Source organism: Catharus ustulatus, chromosome 25 (assembly GCF_009819885.2).
Source record: "Catharus ustulatus isolate bCatUst1 chromosome 25, bCatUst1.pri.v2, whole genome shotgun sequence".
NCBI lineage: Eukaryota > Metazoa > Chordata > Aves > Passeriformes > Turdidae > Catharus > Catharus ustulatus.
In genome coordinates, this window is record NC_046245.1 from 2,280,822 (window position 1) to 2,300,897 (window position 20,076).

A 20,076-nucleotide genomic window follows, 5' to 3' on the forward strand; every position below is an offset into this window, starting at 1 on the left:
GCACTCATGGGATGGTCCCTGGTGCCACACAGCTTGGATTCTTTGGAGTGAAGGAAAAATGGCATTTTGGGGTTGTTTTGCTTTTAGGATGGTTCCATTCCTAAAGGAAAAGCTGGGAATCTTCTCCCATTTGAGAGAGTCCTGGCTTTAATAAACTCTGCTGACCAGGGGGAAAACAATAATGAGCTAATGGGGAATTAATGAGAAAGAATTAATTGTGTGCTGGTAGATGAGTTAATTGTGCTCTGATAGATGGCGGTGACAGGATCGAGGCTGAGCAGCTCTGAGATTAATTAGGGAGCACAAGGTAAATAATTCCTATTTATTTACACAAATAAAATATCTCTTGGTACCACTACCATCCCTGCCCTTTCCTGTGGGATTTTTTATTCCAGTCAAGCCAAATCAGGTTGATCCTCCCCCCTGATCCCACCTGGAGCCTGTGTCCCCGTGTCCCTGTGTCCCCGTGTCCCTGTGTCCCCTTGTCCCTTTGTCCCTGCCAAGGTTACAGCTGCAGTGCCAGACATCGATTTTCCCACTTGGAATCGATGCCAGGAGTTCAGGTGAATTTTAATCCACAATTCCAAGGTGCTGGGGGTGAAACACTTGGATTTCACTCATTAAACAAACCAGGGGTGGTTAAAGCAGTAATTAAACAGTTACAAGATGGGGGTCAGGTTAAAATGAAGAAAAATCCCAGAAATTCTGAGACTGATCTGGGCCCATCCACCCCCAGAATTCCCAATTTTAATGTTGCTGGAGCCGTGGCATTTGGAAAATAGGGAGAGGACAGGCACAAAATCAAGATTTTAAAGCCAAATCTCAAAGGAGAGGAGTGACCTGCTGGGAATTTTCCGTGTTCCATCCAGCTGGGAGAGCTGGAACAACAGAAAAAAACCCCACCATGGCTCTGGAATAACCTCCAGGATTGGGAAAAAATGAAAATTAGCACAAAATAACGGGAGAAGGGTGAGAGCAGAAGACCTGAAGATGAAGATTTGGAGGGAGGTGACTCCAAAGCCTCCCTTTTGGGTTATTTTTGGGGATATTTTTAGGAATATGCTGAGAGCCAGGCCTGGAAAGGCCAGGCTGCACTTTGCCTTCATGCTGAGCCCAGGAAATGATGAATTTCCTCGGTGAAATATTCTCCAAGCTGAATTTCTTTTTCTGAGGGTGTCCACAGCACAGCCCTGGAACCTCTGGATCACAGCAGAGAGCTGGGCAATAAATTGGTTTTACAGGGAATTGATGCCCAGAATCCAGGTGGATTTGGGGATTTTTTGAGGATCAGCTCTCTGAGGAACCCAGGCTTCGTTCTGGGTTATTTTTAACGAGCAACTTTCTGAGGAACAAAAGGTCAGGGCTTGGATTCCCAGATTTCCCAGAGTTTTTCCCAAATGAACAAAGGCAGGGGAGAATTTAGGATTTTAGAGAAGTCTCTGTGCACTTCAGAAGCTTTAAACATTTAAACCTCGCTGCAGACCTGGAGGTTTTGGTCATTCCCAATCCCTCAACATTTCCCTGAGCCTCACCCATCGCTTCCATCCCTCCTCACATCCCCAGGATTTCTCCCTCTCCCAGCTGCCTCCATCAGCCAAAGGTCACAGTGAAAATCTCCCTCCCAGGGTGATTTTTTGGGGGGTTTTGCCTGAACTCAGGTGGTTGATGGAGACCCCAACTCCGGCTCTGTGGCCAGAGCGATTTCCAAGCGGGATAATTGCTCGGGATCCAGGGCAGCCCCCCCTGCCTGGGCCTCCTCAGGGAGGCAGAGAACATTAAAAGGTAATTAGATATTTATGAGGAGGGGCCAGCAGGCTGTGCCCGGGGTGATGGATTGGCTGCAGGACATTACCCAGGCTCAGCTGCAGAGGAAATGACTCCCTGCAGGAAAGGGACCTGCAGGGAGCAGCCTGAGCCTCCCCGAGAGCCAGGGTGGGGCCCTGAGGTCTGGAAATGCTCCCCAAAACCCAGAAATCATCCCCAAAATCCAGACATTTTCCTTGAGATTCAGAGCTTCTCCTCGAGATGCAGGGATGGGCACTGAGGTCTGGAAATGCTCCCCAAAAATCCAGAAAATCTCCCTGACCTCCAGAAAGGTCCCTGAGATCTGGAATTTCTCCCCAAAATCTGGAAATAATCCCTAAGATTTCTAATAGTCCCTAAGAATTTATCCCTGGGACCCAGAAATGTCCCTGAGATCTGGAAATCCTCCCTGACATCCAGAAATATTCCCTGAAATCTGGGATTTCTCCCTGAGGTCCAGAAATCGTCCCTGACATCCAGAATTTCTCCCTGAGATCCAGAAATGGTCCCCAAGATTTAGAAATGGTCTCTGAGGTCTGGAAATCATCCCTGACATCCAGAATTTCTCCCTGAGTTCCAGAATTTCTCCCTGAGCTCCAGAAATCCTCCCTGAAATCCAGAAATGCTCCCTAAGGAGCAGGGGGATCTTTTCAGGATATGGCCAGAGAGGAATCCCTGGAAAAGGGGGGGATGGGGAGCAGAATGAACCCCACTGGCAGGAGGAAATTCCTCCTGCACCACCCTAAATTTGGGTTTAGAAAGAGGGAATTGTGTCAAACACCCCTGGCCCAAAAGGGATTTTGGAAATAAACAGCACAGACATGGAACAGCCCGCCCCAAACCACACAGGAATTTGGGATTCAGCACTGCTGTATCCCAAGGACTGCAGATTCCCTGTGGATCCTGGAATTCTCTTACCCAGGAAGGTTCCAACAGCCAGGGAAGTGTGGATGAGTCCAGCGGTGCCTCCCATCCTGCGCCAGCTCCGGGGGCCTCTACGTGGGGACAGCGGCCCTGGGGGGACACAGAGGGGTCAGCGGGGCCCTGCCAGCCCCAGATATTCCATGGGCTGAAATTCCAGAGGCTCTGGAGTCACTAAGACATTTCCAGCCCCAAATATTCAATAGGGCTGAAATTCCAGAGGCTCTGGAGTCAGTGAGACCTTTCCAAGACCTTTCCACACCCAAATATTCCATGGGACTGTGATTCCAGAAGCTCTGGAGTCAGTGAGACCCTTCCACACACAAATATTCCATGGGGTTGAATTTCCAGGGGCTCTGGAGTTTGGGATCAGTGACACCCTTCCAGTCCCAGATATCCCATGGTTTCATCCCATGGTGCTGAAATTCCAGACTCTCTGGAGTCAGCCAGACCCTTCCAACCCCAGATATTCCATAGCGCTAAAATTCCAGAGGCTCTGGGGTAATTGAGACCTTTCCAGTCCCAAATATTCCATGGGGCTGAAATTCTAGAGGCTCTGGAGTCACTGAGACATTTCCAGCCCCAAATATTCAATAGGGCTGAAATTCCACAGGCTCCAGGGTCAGTGAGACCTTTCCACACCCAAATATTCCATGGTGCTGTGATTCCAGAGGCTCTGGAGCTTGAGCCCCTTCCAGCCCCAGCTATTCCATGGTGCTGTGATTCCAGAAGCTCTGGAGCTTGAGCCTGTTCCAGCCCCAGCTATTCCATGGTGTTGTGATTCCACAGCCCAGCTGTGCCTCCCCTCTGGCCACCAGCCCAGCGAGAGTCACTCCAGGGCAACATTCCAGCGGTGCCCGGAGGAGCGGGAGCGGCTGAAGGAGCTCCTTTTGTCCCCGATGGGACAAATCAGGAGGGGAATTGTTGTCCCTCCTCCTTCGCTGTTTCCCGTTCTTCCCCCTCCTCTGTAAATTCTCCTGTTAGATGGAAAACACCAAGGCAGAAGCACACGGGATATTGGGGGGTGAGGAGGGAGGAATAATTTGGGGTTTTGTGTAAATAATGAAAATATTGGGAAGGGATTCTTGGCTGGTGAGGGTTGGGATGCCCTGGAGCAGGATTCTCCATCCCTGGAAGTGTCCCAGGCTGGGTTGGACGGGGTTTGGAGCATCCCAGGATAATGGAAAATGTCCCTGCCCATGACAGGGGTGACACCGGGTGGGCTTTAAGGTCCCTCCCAACCCAAATCTCTCCAGGATCTGGGAATTCTTTCACAAAGGAATCTTTAATTAAAACTCTTTAAGTGCCCGGGCATTTCCTGATGGCCTTTCCAGCCTCCTCCACAGCCTCCTGTGATCCCAAAGTATTCCCAAAAATCAACCCGCAAATCAAGCCCTGAGCTCTTTGTGCTCCCCGAACCCTCGGTGGGAGCAGCTCCACCTCAGATCCCTGGCGGGGATTTTGGGCTGGATTTCCCCTCTTTGTTACCAAACCCTTCGGGATCGCTGCACAGAGCCCTCCCCCAGCCCGGCAGGGCCTCATTTCCCTCTGCCCTCCCCACAACACCCCGGCGAGGAGCTGAAGATGCTGCCAAGAGCTCCCGGGCCGCTCCTGCTGCTCATCCCCCTGCTCCAGCTGGTGCTGCTCCCACTCCTGTCCCTGCCCATCTGTCCGGCCCGAGCCCCTCGGAGCAGGGATTAACCCATCCCAGGGGATGCTCGGGCTCTTCCCAGCTCCCTCCTCATTAGCAGCAGCACCTGAGCAAGCAGCAGGAGCTCTCCGGGCTGCGGGAACCGCGCGGCCTCTTTGTGTCCTCAGCCAGAGGGGTTTTGTCACCAGCATCCCAAAATCCTGGGGTTTGTGTCCTCAACCAGAGGGGTTTTTCACCAGCACCCCAAAATCCTGGGGTTTGTGTCCCCACCCAGAGGGGTTTTGTCACCAGGATCCCAAAATCCTGGGGATTTATTTTGTGTCCCCACCCAGAGGGGTTTTGTCACCAGTATCCCAAAATCCTGGGGGTTTATTTTATGTTCCCACCCAGAGGGGCTTTGTTACGAGCATCCCAAAATCCTGGGGTTTGTGTCTCCACCCAGAGGGGTTTTGTTACCAGCATCCCAAAATCCTGGGGTTTGTGTCCTCATCTAGAGGGGTTTTGCTACGAGCACCCCAAAATCCTGGGGGTTTATTTTGTGTCCCCACCCAGAGGGGTTTTGCTATGAGTACCCCAAAATCCTGGGGTTTGTCTTGTCTGGATCCGAGGGATGGATCCCAAAGAGGGGACAAAGAGGGGACAGAGGGAGGGGACAGAGAAGGGACAGATGGGACAGAGGGAATCGAGGGGATGGGCAGGAGGGCACAGAGAGGGGACAGAGGAGTCAGAGGTGACAGAGAAGGGACAAAGGGGGGACACAGGGGACTGACAGGAGGGCACAGAGGGGACAGACGGGACTGGCGGTAGGGGACAGAGGAGACAGAGTGGACAGAGAGGGGACAGAGGAGACAGAGAAGGGACAAAGAGAGGACACAGGGGACTGACAGGAGGGGACAGAGGGGATGGAGGGGACTGGTAGGAGGGGACAGAGGGGACAGAGGGAGCAGCCGCCCTCAGCCCAGAGGGATTTTGTTCCCTGCCAGGCCCAGAATGAAGCTGGAGCTTCATTACCCCGCCTGGCCGGGCAGGGAGGAGCCGCTGCCAGAGCGAGGTGGCAGCTCCTGGTGGGAGCGGCACGAGCTGTGCCAGGGACACGGAATTTGGGGACGGAGCGCGGCGGGGGACGCTCCCACGCAGGAGCCGCTGGCTGCAGCCCTGGAGTGGCTCGGTCACATGGAGTCACTTGATGTCACCGAGAATCCTGCCCCAAACAGCGTCCCGAGCCCACGGCCCCGCACCAACACTGTCCCTTTGTTCCCCAGGCCTGTCCCTCCGCCTCGGGGACAAGGGGCAGCTTTGAGCCGGGAGGAGATGCCAGCCCCGCGCTAATTAATGAGTTGACTTTTCCAAATCTCTGCGGCTCCGGGGTTTGCGAGAGGCAGGAGCGGCGGAGCTGTTCCTGCACCAGCGGCTGCAAATTAAACTCCGGGAGTTTTTCCAGCCCCGAATCCTCCGCTGGGAAGGCTCCTGCTGCAGCTCTGCCTTCTTTGTTCCTCTCCCCTCACACTTTGAAAACACACAGGAAAGAGAGGGAAAGCTGCATTTTGTTATTTTTCGTGGAATCCTGGATTGGTTTGGATGGGAATGGACCTTAAAGCCCATCTCACTCCCTGTCGTGGGCAGGGACACCTCTCGCTATCCCAGGTGACACTTCCAGGGATGGGGCAGCCATGGATTCTCTGGGAATTCCATCCCAGCCCCTCGCCACCCTCACAGCCAGGAATTCCGCCCTGGTATTCCATCTAAACCCACTCCCTGCCCTCTGAAATCCTTCCCACCAGGAGGAGGAAGCTCAGGAGGTCGGGGTTGGGCCCGTCCTCCCTCCTGGGGATGGAGGCTCCTTGGGGCAGCCCCGAAATCCGGGGAATTCCTCTGCCATTCCCTGGATTTATCAACACTTTGTGCCGTGTTTGAGCGAGAGCAAATCCTATCCCGCCCCTCCTCGGGATGGTCCCGAGGCCCGGGATCTGCTGGGGATGAGAGGAGGAATTCCTGCCGTGCCTTTCCGTGGGGACACAGCCCCCAGCGCCCCTCCGGCTCCCCCCGCTGCAGCCAAGCCAGGCTGGGACCGCGTTCCTCGCGGGCTGATTGGAATTATTCCATGATTTTCCCATTTATTATTTAGGATGCAAATCGCGGCTCCCCTCTCCCCATCTGCTCTGATCCCTTTCAGACTCCACATTTCCCCTCCTCACCCCCCCGTGTCCATCCCTCCTCCCCTCCAGAATTTCCTTCCCAGGTTTTTGTTCCCGGAACCCTGCGGGAAGTGGGAGCGCCGCGGGTGGGATGCGCGGAGCTGCTCGGGGAGCTCCTGGGGAGGGAGAGCAGGGAGATGCGGCTGATTTCCCGTTTTCCCTTTTAAAATCCAGCCCATCCCGTGATTTAACTATGTAAAAAATCCGGGAGCAGCTCCCGGAATAACAAAGACGTGAGTGAGGAACAGGAATTTTTCTGAGTGTTGACTCCGAGTGATTCCGCAATTCCAGACTGGACGGGATAAATCCGTGTAATCCCGTTTTTCATGGTCCCCATCGCTTTTGTCACCGAAGTGTCACCCTCAGATTGTGCCTGAGTGGGGCTGCTCCCAGGTGACACCTGGGGACACCAGAGCCACCACCCCGAGGTTCTGATCCTGGATCTGACCCCGAGGTTCTGATCCTGGATCTGACCTTCATCTCCTGACTGGGATCTGACCCGAGCTACCGATCCTCGATCTGACCCAATCTCCTGATCCTGAATCTGACTCAATCTCCTGATCCTGAATCTGACTCAATCTCCTGATCCTGGATCTGACCCAATCTCCTGATCCTGGATCCCACTCCCAGCTCTTGATCCAGGACCTGACCCCGAGCTCCCGATCCTGGACCTGACCCCCAGTTCTTGATCCTGGATCTGACCCAATCTCCTGATCCTGGATCCGATCTCGATCTCCCAATCCTGAATCTGACCTAATCTCCTGATCCTGGATCCCACTCCCAGCTCCTGATCCTGGACTCGACCCCGAGCTCGCGATCCTGGATCTGACTCCCAGTTCCTGATCCTGGATCTGACCCAATCTCCTGATCCTGGATCCGACCCAATCTCCTGATCCTGGATCCCACTCCCAGTTCCTGATCCTGGATCTGACCCAATCTCCTGATCCAGGACCCGACCCCCAGTTCCTGATCCTGGATCTGACCCAATCTCCAGATCCAGGACCCGACCCCCCGCTCCCGATCCTGAATCTACCACCCCAAAGCTCGGGAACACTGCACTGGATATTGAGCTCTGCTCTCATCCCTAATTACGGAAAGGCCACAGGGAGCTGGGATTTTTTTCCCTCTTCCCGGGGTGTTTTGACAGCCACTCGAGAGCCTTCTGGTGTCCTGAAAGGGGATCTGTCAGTGCCGCTAATGGAGGCTGTCACCGATACCTCCGGGCCGGGCGGGATGGAAAACTCCGCACGATCCCTCCGGGATCCGGGAGCGCAGAGAGGGGAGCTCAGCGAGATTCTGAGGGGCGCAGGGAGAGGAGGAACCGCCTGGAACAGCACCCGCAGCTCCGGCTGTGGGGCTGCATCCTCGACAGGATGATCCCAGCGGGATTTTGGGGGTGGATTCGGGCAGGAGATGCCGCGTCCAGCGCTATCCATTAGCGGGATAAATCAGTGTAATTCCATCTCCCGCACTCAGCCGCGGGAGGAGCGTTTGGGATTAAATGGGGCAGCTCCTGGTGCCGCTGCATTCCCCAGGGAAGGATCCAGGCTGGAATTCCTGCTGGGCCTCTTTTGTTCGGGGTCGTGGCTAAAGCTGGGAGGGGCAGGCGTGTGATGTTCCCTCAGAACCTTCCCAAGGTTGGGGACATCGCGTCCGTCCTGTCACAGCGGGGCTGGGGAGCTACAAAGGAGTTCACTGTCATGGGTTTGTCCTTTGGAAATCAGGGATGGATGGAGAGGAAAACTCTGGGTTCAGCCCTGCCCAGAGGTTTTTTTTGGGCTCGGATCTGTCGGTGGATCCAGGTCCTGCAGGAATTCTGGGTCACTCCAAACCCATCCTGAGCAAGGAATCTCCAAATGAGGAGCAAAAGAGGGGTTTGGGATCTTGGGGTGCAGTTCTGTCACCCCAAACAGACCCCAAACTGCAGTTTGGGGATCCCTGCTCTGGCAGGGGTCAGGACACGATGCCAGAGTCCCCAGGCACAAGATGTGTCCCCAAAACGGGTCTGGAGGGTCCCACATCTGGATGGGATGGGATGGGATGGGATGGGATGGGATGGGATGGGATGGGATGGGATGGGATGGGATGGGATGGGGTGGGATGGGATGGGATGGGATGGGATGGGATGGGATGGGGTGGGATGGGACGGGATGGGATCCATGGGACGGGATGGGATCCATGGGATAGGAGCCATGGGATGGGATGGGATCCATGGGATGGGATGGGATCCATGGGATGGGATCCATGGGATGGGATCCATGGGACGGAATGGGATCCATGGGACGGGATGGGATCCATGGGATGGGATGGGATCCATGGGATGGGATCCATGGGATCCATGGGATGAGCTGGCTGCTCTCACCCCGCACTGCCGGCTCTTACACTGATAATCTTAAACTGACAATTCTAAAACAATCACTTTAAACCGATCATTTAAAATCGATCACCATTAACTGATTCATTTGGAACAACTCGTCCTTGATGAGGACCAACATTCCAGGTCCGGCTTGCCCTGGGCACAAACCGAGCCCGGCCACTCCCTCTGTCCCTCTCTGATCCCAGCAGGATCTCCGGCCCCTCCCTGCTTTCCCTGCTCCTGGAAACGCTTTTCCCCAATAATTGGCCGCAGCCCCGCGGGTCGCAGCTCCGCAGGGCTCGGGGGGAGTTTCCTTTGGCTCCAAACTCTCCCTTTGTGCCGAGACAAAGCCGGGAGGGGCCTCTGGTCCCGGACATGGAAAGGGGAGTGGGCGCGGTGGGCTTGGGGGTAAAATCGAATTGTGAATTAAAAAAATTTCTTAAGAGTGGGACTTTCCTGCTCTGGGCAGAGTGAATTTTACATCTGAGCTTAGCAGTGAGTGGTTTCCCTTTAAAAATTATCATTATTATTTTAGTTTTCGTTTTTATTATTCTACTCCTGTTCTATTCTATTCTATTCTATTCTATTCTATTCTATTCTATTCTATTCTATTCTATTCTATTCTATTCTATTCTATTCTATTCTATTCTATTCTATTCCATTCCATTCCATTCCATTCCACTCCACTCCACTCCACTCCATTTTGTATTTCAATGATATTTTTTCTCCCCAAACCAACCCCTTCCCATCTCTCAACTCGCTGCCTCCAGGGGTGATGGGAATCCAACCTCTGCAAATATCCCTCGAAAAATTCCCAGGGTTTTGGGGCTGGAGCTCCCGGGGGTTCCGTGTTTGGGGACGGTGAGAAAGTGAAGGGGACCAGCAGGATAAACCAGGAGACTTTTCCATGGATCTCCAGGCCCCCGGGATGGAGGAATTTTAGGAAGGGAATTCCCCCAGGCTGGGTACGGGCTGGTGTTAAGCCAGGCTTAACTTTCCCTCCAGACTCGAGCTCCAATGGAAAACTCCGCGCAGAGCAGCTGGGAATGTCTGAAAATCCACGCAGGAGTGAATGCAGCGGGAATTCGGGAATAAATTGGGGTGGGATTGGGGGAGTTTTGGCTTTGGCCCCTTGGGATGCGATCCTGTGACCGTGGGAGGCGATGTCGGCCCCAAATCCCGGCCCGTACCGGGTGTGGCTGCAGAAATCACTGAAATTCCGCCAGGCACATTCCCGGAGCTGCCGATGTTCCCTTTCCCAGGGAAATTCCCGCTGCTCCTGTGGGATTCCGGGAAGATCCGCTGGGCCGGGAGGGATTTCAGGCAGCGAGCACAGAGCTGAGCTCCCCTCCCCAAACTAAACCTCTCCATTCTCGCTTCCCAGGCCCGGATCAGCTCCGGGAAGCTCAGCCTAAAGCCGGGACTATCCCTCCCTCCCCCCCGCGGTCCGGTGGCGTCAGAAGCGCGGCGCGGTGATGTGGATCAGGTATAAATAGCTCCTACCTGCTCCAGCCTTTCCCTGCCGCTGGAAGCGCTCCCGGGAGTCGGGAAAAACAAGCGGAGAGCTCGGGAAAAGCTCCCGGAGAAGGGCTTGGGAAGGGAAGCCCTGATCCTACAGCAAGAACCATCCCAAGGTTCCAAGATTTTGGGTTTTGGGGGATCCTTGCCTGGCTCCAGGGATCTCACGGAGCTCCCCAGCCCTCCCAGTGCAGCGCTGGGTGCTTGTACTGGTTGTACTGGGAAGGGGAAACATCCCGGAGTTCAAATCCAGGGAAGCTGCAGCTGCTCCCGGCGGTGGTGCCGGGTTTGTTTTGCTCCTTGGGATGCTCCAGCCCCGTGTCCAAGCTTCTCTCCTGCCCTTGGGTTTGGGATTCGGGCTCCAAACATTCCCAGCCTTGTCAGGGATCAGCACTAAACAGATTTTCCCTGGTCCTCCCTTTTTTTTAGGGCTCTCCGTGCTGTCCAGTAAATAATAAATGTCCTGATTTAGGATTGCTGGGCAGGGCTGGGATTCACAGCCGGCTCCGGGTGGGAATGTCCCTTGGATTATCCCAGAGAGAACCTGGATTTTACAAAGGGACCGGAGGTGTTTGTGATGGGAAAGGAAAAGTTTTGGGTTGAGGGGAACGGATTTTGTGCAGCTGGAGAGCTGCGCTGAGCAAACGGGAAATGGGGAAAGCCCCATTCCAAACTCCCTGAAATCCCCATTTCAATCTCCATTTCAATCCCCATCTCAATCTCCCTGAAAACCTCATCTCCAATTCCCTGAGACCCCACCCCAAATTCCCCGAAACCCCCATCCCAAACTCCCTGAAATCCCCATCTCAATCTCCCTGACATCCCATCCCCATCTCCATGAAAACCCCACCCTAAACTCCCTAAAACCCCATCCCAACCCCCCCGAGACCCCTCCCCGATCTCCGTGTCGGGATTTGGGATCCGGCCCCATCCCGGGGATGTTCGGCCCCGCCCGGCTGAGCCGGGAGCGGCTCCCGGAGCTGCGGGGGGATCCCGGGGGGCACGGGGAGCTCCAGGGTCCCGTGGGGAGCTCCAGGTGCCCACGGAGAGCTCCAGGTGCCCGCGTGGGCTCAGCCGTGCCCAGCGCTGCCCTCCTCACACTCCGGGGGTGGTGGCACTGCCAGTGACAGGGACGAAGTGCCACGGAGAGCAAAACCTTCACCTCTCCTCAAATATTCCATGGATAATTCGGATTTGGGGCATTTCCAGCGCTGCTCTAAGGTGACTCCGGGTGGATTCCCATTTCCATGGGCTGCGGGTGGGATGAGCTAGGGGGAAATCCTAAAGGCACGGTTCGGGTTTTGTGCCCTTTATGGCTTTATTTGTGGTAAATCCGCGGAGAAAATCCTAACCCAGACCTTCAAATCCTCTGCAAATATTCCAGAGGGATAAGAGTGGCCGCTCTGGTTTGTAGGAATTAATCGGGGGGTGGAGAGGAGCGTTGGGAACTCTTTGTCTCGCTCTACCTGAGCCCCAGGTGCAGCTGGGCTGGACAGGACCCCCCCATCTCCCGTTTTCTGGAGTTTTTGGGGATTCTGAAACACCCTTTGGAAAGCTCAGCTATTTCTGGAAAGTTTGGGATTCCCTGCTGAGCAAAGCAGGAGGTTTTAAAGGTTTTGTCGCTTCGCTAAATCCCAAACATCCAGCCTGGAGAGGTTTTTTCTTGATCCTAAATCTCCTGCAACACCTCGTGCTCCCTCACAACTCCTCATGGATGTGCCTGGGAGGAGCAGGGCCGAGCTCGGGCTCTGGGAGAGCTTTGGGATTTCTCCCAGCTCCGGGATGCAGCGGCTGCTGCCTCCCATCCTCACAGCAACCGGTGTTTCCTGGGAGAGACGCGATCTCCAGCGGGAATAACGCGGGGGCTGCGGGGAGCTGGGGCCAGCCCGGGGCAGTTTTGGGGTCACCGTGGGTGGGAGCTCGAGGAGTTTGAAGACTCGAGAAGGAGCCGCAGGACAGCTTTCCCTACCCCTGGCTGCTTCCCCTGCCGGTGTCCATCCATCTGGGATGGGAACAGAGGGGTGCCCTGATTGTGGGGTGCCCCCCGTGCCCACGGGGATGGGATGGGGATGGATCCGTGGCTTTGCACTGGATCCTGAACAGCCCCGAGTGTCCCTGGCACAGCCCCGAGTGTCCCTGGCACAGCCCCAGGCACTCAAATTCCCCCGGAGCACCCCAAAATCCCTCCCCTCCCCTGGGATCTGCCCTCAGGAAGGGGGATCTGGGCACCACGGCGTTCCTGGCGCTCCCTCCCTGGAGAGGAGACCCTGGGGCTGCTCAGGGCTCTGCCAGTTCGTTCTGGGGGTGCTGAAGCACTTTTGGGCACCAGAACCCCCTGTGGACCCCCCCAGCACGCTGGAGATCCCCGACCCCACCAGCGCGCTCCCGAAGTGCCTCGGGCCAGAACGCGCCGGGAAAAAACCTCGCGACAATCGCTGAGAACCGAAATATTCCCCGATTTTTTTTTTCTCCCCCGTCCGAGACATTTCTGCTGCCAGCCGCCCTGACCTCGGCCGCGCCGCGCTGCCACAAGTGCCACCTCCTCACTCCGGAATGCCCGAACCACCCTCAGCTCCTGTCCCCGACCCTCCGGGACCCCTCAGTGTCCCCCCCGGCCGGAGCGCACCCAGCGCGGGTCGGGAATGATGCGCTGAGACACCCGGAGCTCTCCCGACAGCTCCGCGATCAACGAAGCGCTTACCTGGGGCGGGAGGGCTGCGTGGGCATCAGCCGGGGGCCCGCGGGGCCTGGCGGCTGCCGGGGGCTGGGCTGCGAGGCAGAGCTCGGCTGGTGGCTGGCCGAGTGTGGATGTGTGTGCCCAAAGCCACTGCAGCATCTCTGCATTAGGATGTGCTCCTCCCTCTCCTCCCTCCTTGCGTGCGCGCTCCCTCGCTCGCTGCCAACCACCACGCCGCTCCCTGGAGACGGAGAATTATTATTTTTTTTAATTTTTTTTTTTCCCCCTCCTCCCCTGCTTTTACCTCGCTCGCCACAGCGCAAGGAGCGGGCGGGCAGGCAGAGCGGCATCATCATCATCATCATCGTCGTGATGCATAATTCATCCCACAGCCTCTCCCGCCGGCTGCGGGAGTCCCTGGGGCTGGAGCAGGTGTGGGGCCGGGGGGGATGGAGGGGTCTGAGCCCCTCGCTGTGGGGCTGGAGTAGCCCCAGGGGCCCCCATCCCTGCGTGGGTCTGGGTGTGTGCACCCCCCGTGCCTAAATATATCCAGGGATTACACAATCGATCCATAATTACACAATCTGTCCGTGGTACCCGCGCGTCTCTGGCTCTGGAGACACCCAAGGATGGGATTCGCTCAGAGGAAATCGCGGCACGGCCGAATTTTGGGACGCTCGGGCTGGCGTGGGAGGTCCCCGAGGACGGGGATTCCTCACAGTGACAGCGCGGGGGTGACAGCGTGGTCACATTTGGGTCACCTTTGGGTTTTTCGGGTGTGCCCAAAGCCACTTTGTGCCCCGAGGGACTCGGGGTTTGCTCCAGGAGGATTTTCTCGGGAAGTTCCGCAGCTCCCGGCCCGTCTGGGGCTGTGACAGGGACAGGAGGTGACAGGGACACTCCGGGACCCCCGGCAGCCCCCGGGGAACCGAAGATTTGGAATTTGCCAGCGACCCTCCGGCCCTTGCCAGCTCCAGCCCAGACCTGTTCAGGATGTCGGGAGATCCGGGGCTGGCCGCAGGTTAATGGGCTGCAATTACAGAAAAGTAATTAAAGCATCAGTGTCTCTATTGATTGGCAAAGCTCCCGCTGCCCGGGCGGGAGGGGGGGCTGAGGGTCCCGAGTCGCTTCTGCTCGCCCAGTTTGTCCCAGTTTGGGCTCCCCGCTGCCAGTTTTGGGGTGGGGAAGGAAGAGCAGAGCGGGAGCCAGGCCCTCAGGGATGGAGGGAAACCCAAGGTGGGGACGAGTCCTGTCCCTGCCCTTTGTCCCCTCCGCTCTGTGCCTGCGCCAGGGTCACCCTGCAGGTGACAAGGACAGCGGTGACCCCAGCGGGTCAGCCACAGCGCTGTCGGGAATCCCTTGGATATTCCCAGCTCCAGCAGGGAAAACTCAGCCATGGGAACGGGCAACAGGCTGGAGCTGCCTCCCGGAGCAGGAGGAGGAGGAGGAGGAGGAGGGAGCCGGGCATCGATCCGGTCCTGCCCCCCGGAGGTCGCGCACGGTGCCGGTGTCACCGCCGGGCCATGGGAAGGAACGAGCGCGTCTGGCCCGGATCGATCCCCAGGATCAGCGCGGCCCCGCCGCCGTTCCAGGAGGGATAAAATCCCCACGGGAATGCTGGAAAAAGCCCAGAGAGGCTCGGACCTCGGGCTTGGTGCTTCCAGCGGCTGCGGGCAGCGGGAATGGGGGACTGGGGAACTGGAGGAGTCCTCGGGTTCCAGCTAGATGGAATTTCTGCACCAGGAACCAAGTGCAATTCCACAATTCCACAATTCCACAATTCCACAATTCCACAGTTCCACAGTTCCACAGTTCCATCCTTGGGGCACGGACAGAGCGTGGCTGGTGCCTCCACCGCGCTGGCAATGTCTCCACTGGGCAAAAAGTGCTTTTCCCCCTCTCTGGTGTTCCTGGAAAAGCTGGGAAGGGGGCGGGAGAAGCCCCCGCTGCCGCAGGAAGCTCTCAGCCCTTCATCCTCTTAGCCCGCAGCAATTACATCTCAATTAACCAAATTACCCCTCCGCTCCCCCTCCTTCCAGCCCCTTCTCCGCCCCGGGGAGGCTCTGCCAGGAGCACTCGGGAGCCTCGGGGCAGGAAGGGCTGGCAGAGGGGGATGGATCCCGCAGGAGCCGCACTTGGCTGCCGGGAATGGGGGGCTGAGGTCAATCCCGCATTTTCGGAGCCGAGGGAGCTTCTCCCCCTGCGCTTCCCGAGGGTTTGGGGGATGGAAACGGTGCTGGAGAGGATCCAGAGATGCCCCTGAGCATCCTCGGGGAATTTTGGGGATGCTGAGGTCTGGCACAATCCAGGCTCTGGTGCTGAATGGGACCCAGAGCTGATCCAGGATTGTCCTTTCCTGGCCAGGAAGGGAATTTTGGGAATGCCAAGGTCCGGCACAACCCAGAGTCTGGTGCTGAATGGGACCCAGATCTGATCCAGGATCCTCCTTTCCTATCCAGGGAGGAAATCTTGGGAATGCTGGGGTCCAGCACAATCCAGGGTCTGGTTGTGGAGGATTCAGAACTGATCCAGGGTCCTTCTTTCCTATCCAGGAAGGGAATTTTGGGAATGGTTAGGACTGGCACAATCCAGGTTCTGGTTCTGGAGGATCCAGAGCTGATCCAGGATCCTCCTTTCCTGACCAGGAAGGGAATTTTGGGGATGCTGAGGTCTGGCACAATCCAGGTTCTGGTTCTGGAGGATCCAGAGCTGAACCAGGATCATCCTTTCCTGGCCAGGTTGGGAATTTTGGGAATGCTGAGGACTGGTACAATCCAGGCTCTGGTTCTAGAGGATCCAGACCTGATCCAGGATCCTCCCTTCCTGTCCAGGGAGGAAATTTTGGGAATGGTGAGGTCGGCACAACCCAGGCTCTGGTTCTGGAGAATCCAGAACTGATCCAGGGTCCTCCTTTCCTATCCAGGAAGGGAATTTTGGGAATGGTTAGGACTGGCACAATCCAGGTTCTGGTTCTGGAGGATCCCAGAACTGTTCCAGCTGATCCAATATTCTCCTTTTCTATCCAGGGAAGAAATTTTGGGAATGCTGAGGTCCAGCACAATCCATGTTCTGGTTGTGGAGGATTCAGAATTGATCCAGGATCCTCCTTTCCTGGCCAGGAAGGGAATTTTGGGAATTCCAAGGACCAGTTTTGCTGTTTTCCCTCTTGGAATTCAATAGGAATGACTCTCAGGCTCAACATGAGTTTTGAACCATGTTTTATTATATGTTTAGTGTTTTCTCTATACAAAAAAATCCGCTTTTTTTTTTTTTTTTTTTACAGTGATTCAAAAAAAAATGATATCTGAGTAGTTTGGCCTTCTCTCATCTCTCATGCAGTTGGTTTAGAAGTCCTTCAATTAAACCATTTTTTTCCCCCTTCTAGTCCATAAATCTCGCTGGAAACTGAATTTTTACAGCCTCAGCTTTACATTTCTCACTGGAACAGGTGGGGTTAACGCAAAGGTGGTGGTTTTTTTTCTTCTTCTTTGTTTATTTTAATTTTTTTTGCTTTAAAAAAAAAAGGCAAATAAATACACAGGATACTTGAGGCCAGCTGGGAGGTCGGACAGAGAGGACGGACGGACCACGAGATATTTACAAATTAAACGAAAACAAAACGATCCCAGAACTTTCTGTGGGATGTGAGAGGGAGGAATGGATATTCAAAATGAAATTTTGGAAGAAGGACTCTGGTCTGAGGGTCTGATATGGAATTTTGGGGGTCTGACTTGAGATTTTGGGGTGGAAATGGGATTTGGAAGGGTTGACATGGAATTTTGGGGTTCTGACAAGGAATTTTGGGATGTCGACAGAATTTTGGGGGGTTGACATTGAATTTTGGAGGCTGACAAAGGATTTTTGGAGTTTACATGGAATTTTGGGTGTCTGACATGGGATTTTGGGTGGTAGACATGAAATTTTTTGGGACTAACACAGGATTTTTGGAGTTGACATGGAATTTTAAGGGGTTGATGTAGACGTTTGGGTGTCCGACTGAATTTTGGGGGTTAACACTGAATTTTGGGGGGTTTGACATGGAATTCATGAGTTTGACAGAATTTTGGAGTTTTGACATGGAATTTGAGGGTTCAACACAGAACTTTGGATGTTTGACAGAATTTTGGGGGTGTTTGACATGAATTTTGGGGTTTGACATGGGGTTTGGGGGTCGACATGGAATTTTTGGGGGTCTGACATAGAACTTTGGGGGTAGACATGGAATTTTGGGGTTTGACATGAATTTTGGGGGTCGGACACGGGGTTTAGACAGTGTCCAAACCAAACCCCGACGCGAGGACACAGGGACACAGGCGAGGGGCGCTACTGATGCCGTGGGTGGCGTCGTGAGGACAGAAAAACATCGTTATTCTGGTTAATAAAACAGCTTTTAGTGCAAGATATAGGAGGTGTCCCTTTTTTTTTTTTGTCTTTTTTTTTGTCTTTTTTTTTTTTCCCCTTAATAGGGTTTTTTCCCCTTAATAAGGTTTTTCCCCCCTTAATAAGGTTTTTTTTTTTCCTTAATAAGGTTTGGGTTTTTTTTCCCTTAATAAGGTTTTTTTTGTTGTTGTTTTTTATTGCTTAACTGAAATCTTGGTGGCTGCAGGTGCACGGAAAGCCTGGGACCAGGAGGTGACATCGCAGGTGGCACTCACAGCTCTGCTGGGACCTGTGCGACCAGGAGAAGTTTTGGGATGTGCCAGGATGGGTGGAACCATTGGGATGTGCCAGGAAAAGTCGGTGACACCGCCCAGGATCTCCCAGATCGTCGGTGACACCTGGATTTGGGATCCATCCCCTCCAGGAAGGCGATGCTGGCAGCAGGGACAGCGTGTCCAGGTGTGTGGTTGGATTTCTCCGAGCAGGATTTTGGGGTTTGGATGAAAATTCCAGCTTTTCCCGCTGGTTTTGTCACTCCAGGAAGAGCGGGAGCAGCCTTGGGATCGGGGAAGCGCAGCGGTGTCGTCGTATCCCGAATTCCTGGTGTTCCCATCGGCTGTGGGGTCAGGGAGGTCCCTGGAACTGGGGCAGCCTGGAGTTGTGTCCAGGACATGGATGTGGGGTTGGCTCAGAATGTTGTAGGAACAGGACAAATCTACACATTTGGGGTTGAGCTCGGCTCCTGAGAGTCCTGGAATTGGGGGTGTGGCTCTGGAATTCGGGATCTGGTGCTGGAATTGGGGTCTGGCTCTGGAATTTGGGGTCTGGCTCTGGAATTTGGAATTTGGTGCTGGAATTTGGGGTCTGGTGTTGGAGTTTTGGGTCTGACTCTTCCCTTTTTATGGATGAACGAGATGTTGGCTCCTAATTCAAACCCTTGAAGAAAGGTTCTTTCTTCTGGAGAGCTGGAAGAGCTCCCTGTCCCAGAGAGGTAGTGCAGATCCCAGGGAGGGATCGTGGTGCCTGTGATGGGAGTGGGAACATCCCTGCTGACCCTGGGGGTCACCACAGGGGTCAGGACAGGAGGTGACCGGGGTGTACCCTCTGGAGAGGGAATCAGGTTCAGGATCAGGATCAGGATCAGGATCAGGATCAGGTTCCCTCAGCACCACAAATCCTCGTGTGGATTCTCCATCCGTCCAATTCCAGCTCCAGGGATCCTCCCAGGACACGGTGTGGGTTCATCCCAGCCCTCTCTGGTTTTTTGGGATCTATGGGGTCACCCTGTGAGCTCTGTGGAAAGTTTGGGGTCAGGGTTTTTCTCCCCATGCAAACCTCGAACTTTACTCAAAGGAGTAAGAGATGAGAAGCTCGGGATGAGTTTTTAACCCAAATTTTCTTTGGGCTTCAAAACTCCAGGGGGGAATTTTAAAGAAATGTCAGAGTTTTTGCTTAAAAATGTTGAGTAATATTGGTGCTGAGCTGAGACAGGGCTGTGAGTAACTTACACCAAGTTGTTTGTCCAGCTCTGCAACTCCTCCCTCTTCTCATTACTCAAAGTAACCTGAGGGGAGGACTGGGAATTTAATGAGGAAATTTGGGATAAGGTTGGGCAGAGTCCAGCTCCTTCCCAATCCTCCTTTTCCAGAGGGATGCTGAGAGATTTCCTCAGGGATGGGATGGTTCAGGGATACTGGTTTTAATGGGAATGGCACATCATGGATTCCCTGCTTCCAGCAGTCCTGGCCTCATTTCTGGGGGTTTGGAGGTGTTTGTGGTCCCTGACAGCAACAGGGACTGGGAGTGCTGGGAAGATCCCAGATCCAGGCTGGATTTGTTTCTCATTCCCAGCAGAGCTTGGGCAGAGAATTGCCAAAACTCAGCTGGGAGTTGGAAATGGGTTGGGAATGGGGTTGTCTCCATCCCAGGGGTGGTGTCACCCTTGGGAATGGGATTGTCCCCATCCCAGGGGTGGTGTCACCTTTAGGAATGGGATTGTCCCCATCCCAGGGGTTTTGTCACCTTTGGGAATGTGGCTGTCCCCATCCCAGGGACGGTGTCACCTTTGGGAATGGGATTGTCCCCATCCCAGGGGTGGTGTCACCTTTAGCCTGGGGGTGTTTGCCTAAAAGCTGGATGGAATTCCAAATGGGATGGGTGGCAGGAGTGGGATCAGGGCGTGGCTGTGTCCACACTGGGGGTCACAACGGGGCTGTCCCTGCCAGGGGACATGGCTGGAGGGTCCTGGTAGGAGGGGACAGACAAGGGACATCCCTGGGACAGCTCCCCCAGCTCTGTGAGGGGGCTTTGCCTCTTGACCCCGACCTAAACCCTGGAATTCCTTTGCCGGTGGTTCCATGGAACAATTTGGGCAGGAAGGGACCTTTTAAAGTCACCAACTCCAACCCCACGAGCTCCATCTTCACCCCACGTTTGACCTATCAGAGAAGACGACCAAGATAAATGATAATTATTATTTTAAGGAAGGCATTTGCATTGGATTAATTTGCATCCATCTCTCTGTTGGCCCAGTCCGGGCTCTTCCCGGGATCCATCTGGATGTGGCAAAGTCCCT

General features: G+C 54.9%; 1 protein-coding gene across 1 annotated transcript in view; it reads right to left on the minus strand.

The window, feature by feature from the left end:
* Positions 1-13,300, minus strand: part of CNTN2 (contactin 2) — a 29,637-nt gene extending 16,337 nt beyond the window's left edge. The window contains exons 1-2 of the mRNA XM_033080171.2: positions 13,146-13,300; positions 2,722-2,817 (exon numbers count right to left, since the gene is read on the minus strand). Coding sequence (XP_032936062.1) covers positions 2,722-2,776 — 55 coding nt within the window. The 5' untranslated portion in view covers positions 2,777-2,817; positions 13,146-13,300. The remainder of the gene's footprint in view (positions 1-2,721; positions 2,818-13,145) is intronic.
* Between the last annotated feature and the right edge of the window lie 6,776 nt (positions 13,301-20,076).